Source organism: Calliopsis andreniformis, chromosome 6 (genome assembly GCF_051401765.1).
Source record: "Calliopsis andreniformis isolate RMS-2024a chromosome 6, iyCalAndr_principal, whole genome shotgun sequence".
Classification (NCBI taxonomy): domain Eukaryota; kingdom Metazoa; phylum Arthropoda; class Insecta; order Hymenoptera; family Andrenidae; genus Calliopsis; species Calliopsis andreniformis.
In genome coordinates, this window is record NC_135067.1 from 12,605,188 (window position 1) to 12,620,284 (window position 15,097).

The window sequence follows — 15,097 nt, forward strand, 5'->3', positions numbered from 1 at the left end:
ATAGATTGCGATAAAGCGAAAAAAGGAAGGGAGGAGAGATACAGTTTCGCGGAGATACGGAGGTCTATGGTGAGGCAGGAAAGAGAGGGTTGTGGTAAAGGTGAATAAACAGTGAGAGGGGGGTTGAAAGGGGATGGAGGAGGAGCTGAGGAGACCTGGACGGGGCTAATAGTTGGAAAATGTCCGAATTACGAAGAGATTTTGGCTAGGAATTTCACTGCAGATGGAGGGAATAGAGCTGAGAGGGTGAAGATGGTGGAGTACTTGAATATTGGAAGTCGAGGGTCCAGGAACCTGTGGTACGTACTTGAAAGGCAACATGAAACTGAATGGTGATAGAAAAGGGTTGGTTTTGAAAGCGTTTTTTCCAGCAAATGATTCGATGTATAGAAACTGGAAATAGTAATCGCTATAGTGTCGTGACTAGGGATCAATGGCAACACTATAATTAACTATACTTCTCTAAAATTATCTATACTCTATATATTTGAAAATGGAGTCTCTGAGAAACTATATGAATCGATAGGTACAGCGACGAGATTATAAAACATAGTTCATTGGATATGCAAGAAAAATACTAACCTTGTAACGAAAATAGCAAAAATCAATCTTTGTTTATCTACTAATATATAAGTCAATAAATTGCACAAATAAATACTGAACAGTGTTCTAGAAAATATTCGAGATGTGAATTAGTGAGACTGTTAATGTAATTCTAAATAATTAAGAATATATATTTTTTCTATTCTTATTCTTGCAAGTGAAAAATTGATTAAAAATTGTGGATGAAGGTTAGTCAAGAGTTTACCAAGAGATTCGTCGAAATATATCTAATTATAACTAGACGACGTATAGGTAACAATTCTCGGTAGATGGCCGCTCGCGTTAATTATTTCACGCTTCTACATTCGTCTTACTAATTAGTAATTAGCCTCTCTTCGCAAGGATTTTGCGCGCTAATGGAATCTGTCGCATTTGCTAGGGGAAGTTTCATGTGCTTTTCCAATTAAAACTAGCTCATCCGAAAACGTCTGTTCGCGGAAGATCGTCAGGAAGATTGCAGCGCTTTAATTGATATCCGTTATATAAGTAAAACGATGACAAAATATGAAATTTTCCAGCTAAACTAGCAGTAGAAGCACCCAGTTTATCCTTTTCCTATTCTAGTACTCGTAGGAAGGAGAGAAGAAGGAAAAAGTGTTCCTAGTTCTCTCAATTTTCCCTAAAGACTAGGGATAAGATAGAAAGAAATACAAGTACTTTAAATCCTTTTCCTCTCCTGTCACTAGAAAAGCTATTTTCTTGTCAATATTCTTCTTCAATACTTAATCATTAATTTTTCTAGTAGACACTAAGAGTTACTAGAAGCTAGAAAATTTTCTCCCTATTTCCCTAATTCTCCTTCTTAATTTCTAATCCCTTCTAGTTCCCAATTTTATCTCCTAACGTTCAATCCCTTCTCCCTCTTCTTAAACTCTTCTAATTCTTAACATATCCATTAATCCTAATTAATCCTTACTCCATCCTCCCCCAAATTCTCTAATTTCTTGTAACCCTAATTGCCTCCCCTAATTCCAAACTATCAACCCTAATGCCTGATCACTCTTATATTCCTCATGTTACAACACACCACACAAAACCCCTTCAAAACTTCAAAAGTCACCAACGAAATAATTGAGCTCTGCAACGCAGTGCAAATGAATACTATTAAAAAATAATTCAGAATCTTAAGTCTCGTCGATCATATTTGAATATAGCGTCAAAATACATCGACCTCGAACATGAAAGGGTTCAGAAACGAGTTCAGACGTCGCTGTTTCACGTGCGCGATAATTGTGAATACTTTGAGCCCTGTTAATGAAAGCGCGCGCGCGCGCGCAAACGCGAGCACCGGACAATCCATTAAGCATGCGTTTTCAGTGCACGTTTTAAGTGGAACGTAGGAAAGTGGCAGGTAGACAGGTCGGCGAATTAGGTCGGCTTGGAGACAACTATTTCTGGGGATTGCATGCGTGTCCCGTAGAGTGGGTATAGCTACCCGTCTCGCAATTACGATTGGATACCCCTCCTTGCCGCGTAAAATAAATGCCGCCGACCGTCAAACGAGAAAGCGACCGAGCGTTTCGATGCTTTTACCTCTGATCCACTCGTTCGTCCATTTTATTCTCGTTATTGCATTTCCGCGTTGCTTGTTCTCATTAGCTTTAAGGACTTCCAGAGAAGTAGAAATTGATGGCCTCACTGTTTTTATGTATTATTTTGAGATAGAAATTATAATAACATTTGAGAAATAAACTGTCCAGTTGGTGAGAAATTGTTGTTAAGTAGTTCTATTTCTTAAATTGTGCAAGGTGTTTCATTTGATTTAATTTATTCTACTATTCTAAACAATTTGTTTTTTAATGTGTGGTATTGGTTTGTTACTGACACGATAGAAATATTTTTATTATACTGGTACAGTTGATTTTATAAGTAATACTTGATAATAGTTTTTAAGAGAAATTGAATAACCCGCCTCTTAAAGTTAATTTCGTATACATGTACGATATTGGTTGACCTTGAATGACCTTGGATGACCTTGATTCGTAGGGTGTTGAACTTTAATATATCATTTAAGAATATTATTTAAAGAGCCACATTATCTCAAATTTTTGTTAAATATTGAAAGTGAGAACAATATTTGAAAGGATGAAATTATATGGAGTATCTTGTATAATCGATGCTCTTCAAAAATTAATTTGAATTAATTTGAAATGGTAAAATATTGCATACTCATAGACTATTTATATTAATTTATATCAATCTATATTTAACGTGGAAATCCCAATAGTGTCAATAAAAATTAATTTTGTAGAATTTGTTTTACACTATTCAAGCCATATTACACCAGTTTCCTTTCAGATACGCAATTAATTCTCTAGATGAAAAAATAAATATCTTCGCTTTTCTTTACTTATTTCGATAAGAAAAATATGTTTTTCAGACGCCTGACTTTTATGCATAATTACATGTTAACAGATTTTTAAGTTTCATCACTAACGCGCGTTTTACATGCGCAGCGTACGATGAAACCTTCAAATGACGTCACAGTACAGTAGAAGTTTTAGTGAATTTCATAGAAATATTACAACCTTATGTTAAGGACGCAATAATAAAAAAAATAATATATTCAATCCGCCTTTCCCTCGAGATCTGTCAGATCACGAAATTATTGCATTCTCTATACAAATCCCAATTCCCTGTTTAGTTGGAAATATATCGCCATCTAGCGAGAAAAAATAATACAATTTTAATCACTGTGACCTGAAATACCGACATTGTATTTCTACGCCCTCTGTGCGAAAGAGCCACAAGTCAAGCAATCAGATACCATTCAAACATCAAAAAAATAATTATTTTTATAATTTTACAAACAAATAGTAAAAGGAGCTTTTCTCTAAGTACCAATTCGAGAAAGATTAAAAATATCACATAAATTAACTAAACATACCTAACTTAGATTTAGGTATATTTAATTAGATTTTATCTTATCTTAATTTATCTAATGCTGTAAAACAAATATCACATCACAGAACATCATAGAACAAAGTGTCGAAAGCAGCCATATGAGGCGCAACAGTTTTCGCAACACAATTTTGCTCAAAATTTTAATAAAATAAAGTATCACGTACTTACATTATTCTTCATTTTCGGCGCCTAAGCTCAGCAACTCTCGTTCTTCTCCATGACTCGAAAATAATGATGTATGTGCACTTATTCGCAATAAAAAAAAAATAAAAATAAAGGACTAATAACGCGTCCAAAGCACATTAAACTAACTTGCACTTTCCAAAACAAAACGAAAACTGCACAGCAAACACTGACTCTACGATTGCATTGCACGCAACCACAAATTTGTTAAAAAAATTCAAGTTACACCAGCTCTCCATAAAGTTCGTTTAAAATGACTGTCAACTGTCATGGCGTCCATTTCACTTTGGCGCCAATTTCCTCCGCTTCGATTCCAGTCAAACATCTTTAACCAAAAGGAAGAACAGATTTAAAACAGACATGTTGAAACAATTATAAATATATCATGACTGAATAATAGTTAAACCCGAAATGTATTATAAAAAATCTGAATTCAACGTGCAAACTATTAATTAACACGAAATATAGAACAGAGAAAAGACGCAGAGCCGATTGTACTATTTTTATAATATCAAATAAATTTCTAATGAAAAGTTTACTAGTGTTAGATATTATTAATAATAGAAAGTAAACGAAAGTACTAATAGAGATAGTAAACGATTATATGTCCATAGATAAAGTACACGCACCAAAATGTTCACAAAATTTCCAAAGCGTCCGAACTCTTTGACTGTCACTGAATGAATGACGTTCTTTTTGTCAATTCGGAAAGCTAGCCAATAGTTGCTAGGTGGCGGGAGGGGGCAGGTTAGCGACCGCAGAAATTTATGACTGTAATAAGGAAGTGGCAAGCCATGTAAATTTAATTTTCGAAATATATTTACGATTTTAATATTTATTTCGATTTTTTTAAGCCTTGCTATAAGCATAAGACTATAAAAGCGCATAAATATTTGAAGGTTACTTTATTTATCTACGAGTAATTAATATAATATTCTTCTAACGTTGTTCAAGTTTTCACATCTAATTGCTGATGAGTGTAACATTCTAATAAATTATGTAATTTAGAGATACGATAGAAGATGTAAAAATATATGTTCAAATACAGCTTTAAAATTTTATGTTATTTAAATAGTTTACCTTTTTTTAGTAGTACTTTTACTCAGTACACAATCTTCGAATTGGCGCGACATCGCAAAAATCTGCCTATTGGGGGCGCTCTTAAAGGTACAAACAATATAAAAATAGAATTATCTACCTTTTTTTTTTACTTATGCACTCCGATGTTTTGAGTATTCTTTAACATATTCAGTAAGGCTAATTGCAAAATTCAGATTGCTCTAAACTCTAACATAATTGAATGTAATTTCTTACTCATATTAGTTGCAATCTTATTTCTGACTGAATCGATAACGTTAAGCATGACAAAAACGATAAGAAGTTCACAAGACCTCCGAGTACGCAATAAAAAAAATACATTAGGTGATAGGTCTATTCTATTCTTTGTCAATGATGCACCCTTTGAAAAACAATTTTTCATTGTCTCTAGGAGTCAATTCCAATATTCATTTTGTTACTTTTTCCCTCATTGTCAGTACACTTTTGTAAATATTATACCTATTTTTAAGTGCACATGATATTGAATTCACAGAATATTTATTAACGAATGATTGACTTTCTATCTAGGCCTACTTTTTATGTCCACAAAAATGTAAACTTGATTTCGTATTAATATTGAATCAACTAATCATATCTTAACTTTGTCATGGAATATACTTTGCTGCTACATTCAGAAAACAATTTTGTTACAGATCCAAATTTTTACTATATTTCTGTAAAATTTACTGTTAACTAGTTATTCTCTTCAATTTGACTACAGAACTTTAACATTCGAGTACAGTGTTAAATGTTAATGCAGCGTCTTCGAATTACATGAGCGAATTATTAAAAACCATAAACATAAAGTAACTTCGAATTTTAACGTTTGGCCGTACTGAATGCGAATAGAGCTCTGGTCAAAGAACTCGCTGACATCGAAACACACGCAGAGGTGTCAATACGAGGAACTGTCAAAGTTTCGAAAATGACAGTGTCTTGTAGCGAATTTCTGTAAAATTAAGAGAAATTGTTTGTCGTTGAAAGATACAAATAATCAGAGTTCAACTTGATGGCAGAGTAAAATCGTATACTATGATTTTAGTCATTGTTTACTTAAAATTTTAAGACGGTCTGTATAACCTGAAAGCACGTTACAAACTCCAAATATTAATTACACAATATTACGTTGTAATATATCATCGTCATCGTACTTGACGTTTTAATGATATTTTCTGCGAGGTATTATGAAGGTATACAATGGAGGTTTCAGAGACAAGAAACCTTGTTAGAGATTTGGATTTAACCCTGCAACCTCATATTGTTCCACGATACAAAACTTGGCTACCTCTCGCGACACAGCAGGTAAATACCATTGTAAAATTGTTATTGTGCCTACTATTCACTGTATATGGTCATAAATTTAATCCTCAACTGGTGTGGTAGTCATATTATAACATAATCTAGTTGGGTTATTGAGTTTCTATAATAAAAAATGATTCATACTAATAGATAAAAAATTCCCAACTTTTCAGTTTTTCAATTTCTGTAAATTATTCTTGAATATATTTTATATCAAACACTGAAAGTTGAATTAATATAAAATATGACCTATGACCCATATCATACCACTTAAGGGATATCATTTTTTATGGTGGTAAATGTTCAAGATTAGATTCAAAGATACTATATTAGCATTAAATGTAATTTGTACAGTAATTTGTAATAAGGAAAGTATGATTTTCAGCTAAGGCTTAGAAATCTCATACAAATAATAGGATGTAATTTGAAGCCAAATGTGAATAGCGAAGTTTGTTGGTTTTATTATACTTTACATAGAACAAGTATGTCTTCTCCTCTGTATGCAAGTGAACCAATTGATAATATGAATCCAAGGTGGTCCAGTCTTGAAGTACCAACTATACATGCCACCGGCTATTCTACTGCTAGTGGTGAGCTTTCTAGTTTGTTAGTACCTTAAATGTAATCACACGTTCATTGGTATAATTAAGCTTGAGGCTTTATAATTAAGTACCTAATTAATATTACTCATTGTAATGGAACTGATATTACATGTAAGAAAATTTGAAATTCTTTGACAGAGATTATTGTAAGACTTTGGAAGAGAACGATTATGGATAATGTGTCAACTGATGTAACTATATTTACATGGGGAATATCTTTTACTGGCTTAGCTTACATTGGTCCAAAACTGCCAAATAATTTAGATACTGTTTTGAAAGAAAATTCTCTAATTTTCCACTTTCATGGAGGCTTTTTCACACCAGTCTACTGCTTTGTTGAAGCTCCTGACTTAAAAAGATATCTGCATATGAAGGTTAATACATCTGAGATAAAAGATAGCTATACTGTAAACAAACTCAGCAGTTTAAGAAACAAAATGCAAGCATTAAAACAACAAACAGAATCAGTGCAAGCACTTCGAATGCGAATTGCATCTGGAGATAATTTTCACACTCCAAAGTACTCACAATCTTCGTTAAATCGATTATTTCAACCTCGTAAAGTAAATAGAGAGAAGAAAGCTGAGATATTAAAAATACGGAAGGAATTAGAAATGGCCAGGTTTAGAACAAAATTATTAGAACAAGAAAGAACAAGGAAAATGGGAGAAGTGAGAATGTTAACTCAATCCCATTCTAATATAATGGAAGAAAATCAAGATTATGGTACTGATTAGGATATAATATTATATTTAAATGTGTCTGCATGTAATTTATGTGTCATGATTTTAAATTAAATGTTTCCATGTGTTACAGGTTCAGATTTGATGGAAAGGTACAGAGAACTTAATAAAGACATAGAACGACTACATGAATGGCGACAAAATCAAATGGATACAAGAGAAATGTATGCTGAATTGAGTAGTCAACTTGCTCACAGAAGAAGACAATTAATTTCAGAGCTCAGTTTAATATATCCTACTACACAGGTAGTTATATGATATATAATTAAAGTTTTAAAGAATGATGTGGAATAAATCAAGAAGTATATAAGTATATAAATACAATGAAAAACTAAAGATACTTATATCATACAGGATGCAAATGGGAAATATAGAATACACAATGTACATTTACCTGATAGCGAAGATTTAGAATTATCAAATGATACTGAAGTAGCTGTTGCATTGGGATTTGTTGCACATACTACTCAAATGATTGCTAATTTTCTTAATATACCTACTAGATATCCTATTATACATTATGGATCACGTAGTAAAGTTATAGACCATATCACAGAAAACTTACCTGATAATGAAAGACAGTGAGTACTCTGTACCCCTTATATTTTCAAACTTTTATTGAAGTTATAACAGCAATGTGTATTTTTAGGTTCCCATTATTTGCTCGAAGCAAAGATGAATTGCACTTTCGTTATGCTGTCTATTTACTGAATAAAAACATAGCTCAATTAAGATGGTACTGCGGCCTTCCAACAACGGACTTAAGGGCAACACTTCCTAATCTAGCTACTTTGATAAATATTAAACCAAATCAATCGCAGTACGTAATTATGTTGTTGATATGATCGAATATAATCATTTTACAAAATGTATTGTTATCGTTCTACTATTTTATAGTTTGGATAACTCGAAACGAACATATTCTGCTTCATCTTTGGATACTGAAGTGGGGAATGGAAGACAAAACTTGCCATTAACACCGCCTATACAGAAATTAATTTTTGAAAAGTGTCATCGATCTTCACGATCTATGAGTCAACTGAAAAGCATAAAATCTTCTCTCGGTTCTTCTTTGGATCAGGGTTTAGATAAACCTGTACAGACCCTTGTTTTAGGTAGCCAATCAAAACGTATTTGTAAGTCAGAAGAAAGTGCCATTGATAATAAAACGTTGGTACTAGCAAAAGATAGATCAAGAAACAGTAGTAATGAAACTTTAAATAATGCTATTTTAAGTAATATAAGTGGCTCGAATGCCGACAGCAGCATTCGAGCAAACAATGAAATTGAAGTAGAAAGTAATATTGAAATTATGATGCCAACGTCAATATCTAAATCGACTAACGTTACGGATAGTTTAGAAGGTTCAGAGAGTGTAAGAAACAGAAGTTCCAATTCCATAAGTAGCTGTGAAATGGCACTCAATAGCAGTCAGAATGGAGACGATAGTTCAAACGATAATAATGCAATTAAAAAAGACGAAAGTGATATTATAGATAATACTCAAAAAAATGGCAAACATAGTGAAGATTCTAACACAGGTAGTGAAATTCCACAAAAGTGTGATAATCCTAATATAGCAGCTAGTGAAGCAAGTTACAATATTCATGAATGTGGTGCAGCCGCTATGGAAGCTTCAACATATAATAAGGAACATTTCGCTAAATCATGTTTGTCACTAAACGATATAATGTCATGTACCTACGAAGAAACGGAAAAGAAACAAAGGACAAGCTCTACTTGTAGTTACCCAGAGTGTCTTTCATCAAAAGATACAACTTCGCGAAAACAACATGATTCAGAATTAAAGTAAGTACATGTATGCTGATGTAATCAATATTCTCAAGTGCCTACGTGATTTTTAACCACTTGCTTGTAATAAATATCTGCTTCTAATCAGTAATAACGATATTTAAGAAATTTAAAATACAAGAAAATTATTTTTCTTTGCTACAGAACAGATAAAGTAGATCCTTCGCAATTTAAAAGTTGGTGCCATTATGATGCGAGCAAAGAATCAATGGTGAGTTCGTTAATATATTTCTTAAAATGTTACTTTTGTTAATGATACGATATTTTTTGATTATTTCAGTTGGCAACGGAATTAATACAAACAGCACATAAATCAGACTGTTATTCGTGCGATGAAACAAACGCATGTGACTTTCAAACATCGAGCGAATACATAGATATTATCAGACGTAGTTCGGAACAAGTATATGCACGCACTGAAGCTTTAACTAATAAGAAAACCAGTTTCAAAGTTATGAAACCACGACTGTAATATTTATATTCTAGAATATACTATAACGCTTATTGCTCTAATAGTTGATATTTAGATGACCCCAGAAGGAAGAAAAGTTAAATGCATTATGTAGAAGATTAATATTTATTATGTTATTACGTAAAAGTCTGAAATGAAAAAAATATGGTATAATTATTTGAAAACGTCGAAGCGAGAAATTTTCATTTAGTATGCAGATCATTAATGCTTCTGTTTAAAAGAAAAATGAATATAAGGCAAAAACGGAAATGGGTTTGTTAATTATGTTACGAATATTCAGTTTAGAGTAATTATATTCGATTATTTTCTAAATCTTATGGTCATTTGAACTAGGGCTGGAGAGTATATTTCAAATACTATTATTGCGTAATATATTTAAATACATGTATTGTACATAAATTTGAATTTGAAATTTAAATTTACTTATGCATGCGTGCGCGCGGGCGCGTATGTAATTTATTGTGGGTCATGAAAGATTAACTAAGCTTTTTCTTAAAAAACAATACGTACTAATCTATTAACTCCTAATTACAAGAATAAATTTCGTAATTGATACGTGCATCATCAAAATCAGTATATATGTATATTTTTTTAATTGTGATGTTTATAATTACTATGTACAGTTAGTACTATTAATATTCTGTGTGTATAGGCAATATTATATTGATTTAATATACATGTTATGCTAAGTAAATGATATTTGTATACACTTAAACGTATCTGAATATACTTAACAAGATTTGTTTCAGTAATATTCGGTTGATGATTATGAGATGCAGCACTTAAATTTTTATATAGAATTCTCCTATTTTTGCCATTAAAAAAATATTCATATCCATGCAAATCGTATGTAAGAGGACCAACCAAAGTACTAACATAGCTATTGTTTAAGGAGATAATACTATAGTAATTTTGTAATTATTCACTATAAGTGAAGAGTATCGTTTGCGACACCTTATTAGAAGGAAGAAATATGAGTATCTCTTGTGCAATGTTCATAACAAATTATTCTTAAGTAAAGAAATAGAAAGGCATAAAATATCTTCAATTGTTAAACACAAAATTTATAAATGTTCATGTAATGTGATATCATATTTTGATAAATTTATTTTACCAGTGTAAGTATAATTCTTTTCACTAAGTTATCGAATATTTTTTATAATGTAATGACTATTATTTATTATAATTAAAACTGCTGTGTTAGAAAATCTATTAATCTACATACATAATATGCAATATGTACTCTAAGAATAACACGTGTATGTAAATTACTTTTCATTTGATTCTTTGAGCTAAATGTTTATGAATATATCACGTATGTTTACAACAGGAACCTACTTAAAAAGAAATTTCATCACTATTGAAATCATTAAAATCCTTTTATTTTGACTGTATTTCTCAGGTAATTGATAGAATTTATATCACTTTTAACAATCAAGTATTTTAAAAAACTATAGTGTAGTATTTTATTTATAATAGTGCAAACAAAAATATGTCACTATTTCTTATGAGATCTATGGCAATAATCTCTTACACTTACTATATGTACTGTTACATTATAATATTTATATGCAAAAATAAATATCAAATGGCCACTGAATATGTTAAAAATAAAGTAACATGTATATAATACATATACATAAAAATATTCACTTTGATGTCTCATTGACAGCAGTCAGTTTTTCACTTACATCCCACAATCGTACTGCTATGTCAGGGTCTAATTTTTTTTTTGAAACATACAATTTACAATCTCTGTAAATATTACCACTCTCATTGGATAGAGATGGCTCTATTGAACAATGTAGCACAGTTTGTGCACCCTAGAAGTAATATAATAAAATTTTTATAAATATACGCATACCGTATGAAAACATTATTTACCTGATTTGCAGTCCGTAAAAACAATAGAGCAACTGGTGAAAAAATAATATAGTGGAACCAACTTCTCTTAACATGTCTGAACAACCCTGTATAAGTGAATCCAGGACAAACCATGTACACATTAACACCACTATTCTCTATTCTCTTTGCAAGTTCAATACCAAAATATGTATTTGCTAATTTTGAGTTACAATAGGCAGGATTCATTCCTTTAACTACTACCCCTTTCTCACCATTCAAATTTGAGAAATCTATTACTCCAGATTCAAAAAGCTTAGATGTCACAATAACAACCCTGTTGCAAATAAATTTCTATAAGTGAACGACAAATTTCTCTTACATAAGTCTCAATTCGTAACAAACCTGCTTGGTGCATTCTGTTTCAAGTGATCCAGAAGTAAGTTTGTCAGTAGAAAATGACCCAAATGATTCACACCGAAATGAATTTCAAATCCATCTTCTGTTAAAGCGTGTTCCTTAAACGGAACATATACTCCAGCGTTATTGATCAAAACATGAACTTGCGGGAAATTTTTCATGACCTCTTCAGCAAATTCTCTTATTGACGAGAATGAAGCTAGATTCAATTTCATTGGCACCTGTAAAAACAATAAGATAAGTACATACTTGAAAATAATATTAAATATTATCAACTGGGGCAACAAGACAATTGTATTTACCAATTCTCCTGTAGAAACTTGAGCACGTATTTCAGATATTGCGGTTCGAGCATTTTGCAAATTTCTGCAAGCTACGATAACCGTAGCTCTCCTTTTTGCCAATTCTTTCACTGTCTCTTTACCGATACCGGAATTGGCACCTGTCACGATAAATACGCGACCGTTCAGGCTGTCTGTATTTTTGCATTTTCCCCATGTACGTTCACGACACTTCCGCAGCAATCCAATAAACAATACTACTGGTAAAATAATGTAACACCATGAGGATACCATGTTTATCTCATTCGATGACTACACCATGCGTATGCAACACGTTTCGAAAATTCAAATAAAGATGCGTTCACGTACGATGATTTGTTGAATTGAAAACTGTTTCAATGCATATTTATAAGTACTTAGCGTTTATTCGTTGAATTGCAGGATCCAGAGTCTTTTCGTCTTTTTTCGATTAACCTTATCTAACGATACATTTATGACCGATTGTTTATTCGCTACGAAGACAAGGATTACGAGAGAATCGCGGCACAGAAATATTTTTTATGTTTAAGTCGCATTTTAATGCGATTAAGTTTAAATTAGATTATTATTTATTCTTAAGTTCTTCACTTTGTCGTAATAAGCGGGATTTAATGCGGCAAAAGTAAACAAATCATGGTGACTTTATGCAGCTTTATGCGTTAAGTGCACACAGCAATGCATAGCTATATGCAAGATGCAGTCTTGGACTGTCAAGATGTGGTTCAAAAACTGCATTGATATCGAAGATTGAAATAAAATTTAGATAATGAAAGATGATTTTTCAAATGTCAGATTCGAATTATTAGTTATTTTTGTATTATATGTAAGTAGTAAGTAAGTACATTCATGGGCTTTTAATATACACCGAATTCTATTTGCAAAATAGTTGATGCAGCAATGCAACTGCAGATATTTAAGTACATGCGTTCAGGGAAAATTGAAGTAGTCTAAATACATACACAAAATATATATAATATTTAAAGATGGATGGAATATATAAATTACACAGTAAATAAGAGTGAAACAAATCTCTATTTCTTTATCAATGTCCATAGAAATATGAATTTGCGTGCAACTTCGCAGTCTGATAAAAAACGTGTGAAATTTTACTTTGTTTGACTTTGTACGTATGTACGATACGCGCGAATAATTGCAAATTAATGAGGATTGAGAACGGAGCAATTATTAACAATATTTTGTGTAATGTAAACGTATACGTGGGCTGTGTCCATACATATGTATGTGTATAAAAACTTTATTGAAAAGTGACGCTAATTGGTGACTTAGGCGCATATTTGTTCGTTCTCGGAACAGTTGCTACCATATAAATATAAGTTAATTAATTTGAACAAAAGTTTTGATATACATCATGGGGAATATTTGTACGTCTTGTTGGAAGGGATCAACTTCATGCGAAGATTTAACGCCGGATCTGGTAAGATCAAGTCGATGGGGTTAGGAATGCAAATGTCATCATATTTTTACGCAGAATCAAAAATGTAAAGTAGATATTGGTTAGAAATGATGCGGTACATTCAACTAAAATTCATATAAATATTTTTAAATGATGTATAAATAGTGACATGAATAATTAGTATAGATAAAAATAAACTTGAAACGTAATACATTGACAATAAGCATCATTATGTCAACATGTTAAACGTCATCACATGTAAAAGGTGTCAGTTAACTATTTTTTTTATAGGAATTAATCCATTTAAATATGAAAATAATTGAAATATTTCATATTTAAAATTAAAATGTAAATTTTGATTCCATATTTTATTTGTTTATTTGTATTTTATAACTGCAAAAACTATTATTTCCTTTAAAATATTACCTAAATACAAAATTAAGAATTGTTTTATCTTGCAATATATTTAACTAGAAATAAATAATTAATGATATTCCTTTACGTAGGAAACTAGAAGAAGAAAACAGATGGAGGCTGCAGAAAGGAGAATTAATCAAGATAAATCTCGAGGTATTAAAGATATGGAAGCTGTTAAAAGGCAAGAGAGACTAGATCAGTTACGTGAGAAACGTCAGGAAGAAGCTGGTAATATGAATGTTCAAACTGGATTAAAGGTAAAAAAATTAATTTATAATCACAATCATAAATTATATACTTAATTGATAGATTATCTAATATTTAAATGATATTTGTTATCATTTGAAAGATTTGAAATAACACTCTTCATAATAATAAATGATACTTTAAACTATCTTAATATATTCACTTTCGACTTTGATGACTCTAATACAATCAATTTTATTCTGTTTTAGTGGCAAGTAGGCTAATAAGGAACAGAAGTAATTACATGCACTGCTTATGAATTTTAAAATACTGGCAAGTATTATATGAAGATTATAAACTATATACACATAATATATAAAGGATGCACCAAACAATACTTTTTGATTGTTATTGAAGACAGCAAAAATATGCAATTGTAGGTTTGTATTGTATGAAGTTTAAATTTTTGAAGAGAATGGTTAAATGATACACAGATACATGTTTCTATACTATGTTTTCTATGATACATATAACTGTTTTACATTAATTATATTAATATTTTAGATAATATATATAAATAAGAAAATACGCATTTTTCAGTATGATAAAATGTATAACAGACAAAGATAAACTATTCTATGTAATAGTTATGTATACATAATTTTTGCATAAATATTTCTATTCTTATTACCACTATTACTAATATTATAGTAAAAATATATTTTTGTCATGTATAAGAATGTTCAAAGATTTTGAAATGTTTTACTATTACAGATTTTTAT

General features: G+C 31.1%; 3 protein-coding genes across 4 annotated transcripts; 2 read left to right on the forward strand and 1 right to left on the reverse strand.

Annotated features, from left to right (window-relative positions):
• Positions 1-5,934: 5,934 nt before the first annotated feature.
• Uvrag (UV-resistance associated gene) lies at positions 5,935-11,092 on the forward strand. The gene is made up of 9 exons (XM_076380512.1): positions 5,935-6,090; positions 6,473-6,677; positions 6,828-7,415; positions 7,506-7,678; positions 7,787-8,013; positions 8,082-8,252; positions 8,330-9,241; positions 9,389-9,455; positions 9,525-11,092. Exons 1-9 carry the CDS (start codon positions 5,986-5,988, stop codon positions 9,714-9,716), a joined length of 2,640 nt encoding a protein of 879 aa, XP_076236627.1. The 5' UTR covers positions 5,935-5,985; the 3' UTR covers positions 9,717-11,092.
• Positions 11,093-11,164: 72 nt separating this feature from the next.
• LOC143180638 (retinol dehydrogenase 11) lies at positions 11,165-13,167 on the reverse strand. 2 transcript variants are annotated; one of them, XM_076380514.1, is made up of 5 exons: positions 12,676-13,167; positions 12,281-12,571; positions 11,964-12,199; positions 11,601-11,895; positions 11,165-11,539 (listed from the first exon to the last, which is right to left on the reverse strand). In XM_076380514.1, exons 2-5 carry the CDS (start codon positions 12,551-12,553, stop codon positions 11,366-11,368), a joined length of 978 nt encoding a protein of 325 aa, XP_076236629.1. In that variant the 5' UTR covers positions 12,554-12,571; positions 12,676-13,167; the 3' UTR covers positions 11,165-11,365. The 2 variants fall into 2 exon arrangements, with proteins under 2 accessions (XP_076236629.1, XP_076236628.1); XM_076380513.1 differs by having other exon boundaries at positions 11,167-11,539; positions 12,281-13,167.
• Positions 13,168-13,289: 122 nt separating this feature from the next.
• Positions 13,290-15,001, forward strand: Svip (small VCP interacting protein). Its single transcript, XM_076380516.1, has 3 exons — positions 13,290-13,733; positions 14,219-14,386; positions 14,585-15,001. Exons 1-3 carry the CDS (start codon positions 13,668-13,670, stop codon positions 14,597-14,599), a joined length of 249 nt encoding a protein of 82 aa, XP_076236631.1. The 5' UTR covers positions 13,290-13,667; the 3' UTR covers positions 14,600-15,001.
• Positions 15,002-15,097: the final 96 nt, after the last annotated feature.

Excerpts from the sequence above, each read along its gene's own strand:
- Uvrag (XM_076380512.1), top strand. The coding sequence starts at position 5,986 with ATGGAGGTTTCAGAGACAAGAAACCTTGTTAGAGATTTGGATTTAACC. Across the intron at positions 6,091-6,472 it reads TACCTCTCGCGACACAGCAG|CTAAGGCTTAGAAATCTCAT; the intron begins GTAAATACCATT and ends TATGATTTTCAG. Across the intron at positions 8,014-8,081 it reads TTACCTGATAATGAAAGACA|GTTCCCATTATTTGCTCGAA; the intron begins GTGAGTACTCTG and ends GTGTATTTTTAG.
- LOC143180638 (XM_076380514.1), bottom strand. The coding sequence starts at position 12,553 with ATGGTATCCTCATGGTGTTACATTATTTTACCAGTAGTATTGTTTATT. Across the intron at positions 11,896-11,963 it reads AAACAGAATGCACCAAGCAG|GGTTGTTATTGTGACATCTA; the intron begins GTTTGTTACGAA and ends TATTTGCAACAG. Across the intron at positions 11,540-11,600 it reads TTTTACGGACTGCAAATCAG|GGTGCACAAACTGTGCTACA; the intron begins GTAAATAATGTT and ends TATTACTTCTAG.
- Svip (XM_076380516.1), top strand. The coding sequence starts at position 13,668 with ATGGGGAATATTTGTACGTCTTGTTGGAAGGGATCAACTTCATGCGAA. Across the intron at positions 13,734-14,218 it reads AAGATTTAACGCCGGATCTG|GAAACTAGAAGAAGAAAACA; the intron begins GTAAGATCAAGT and ends TCCTTTACGTAG.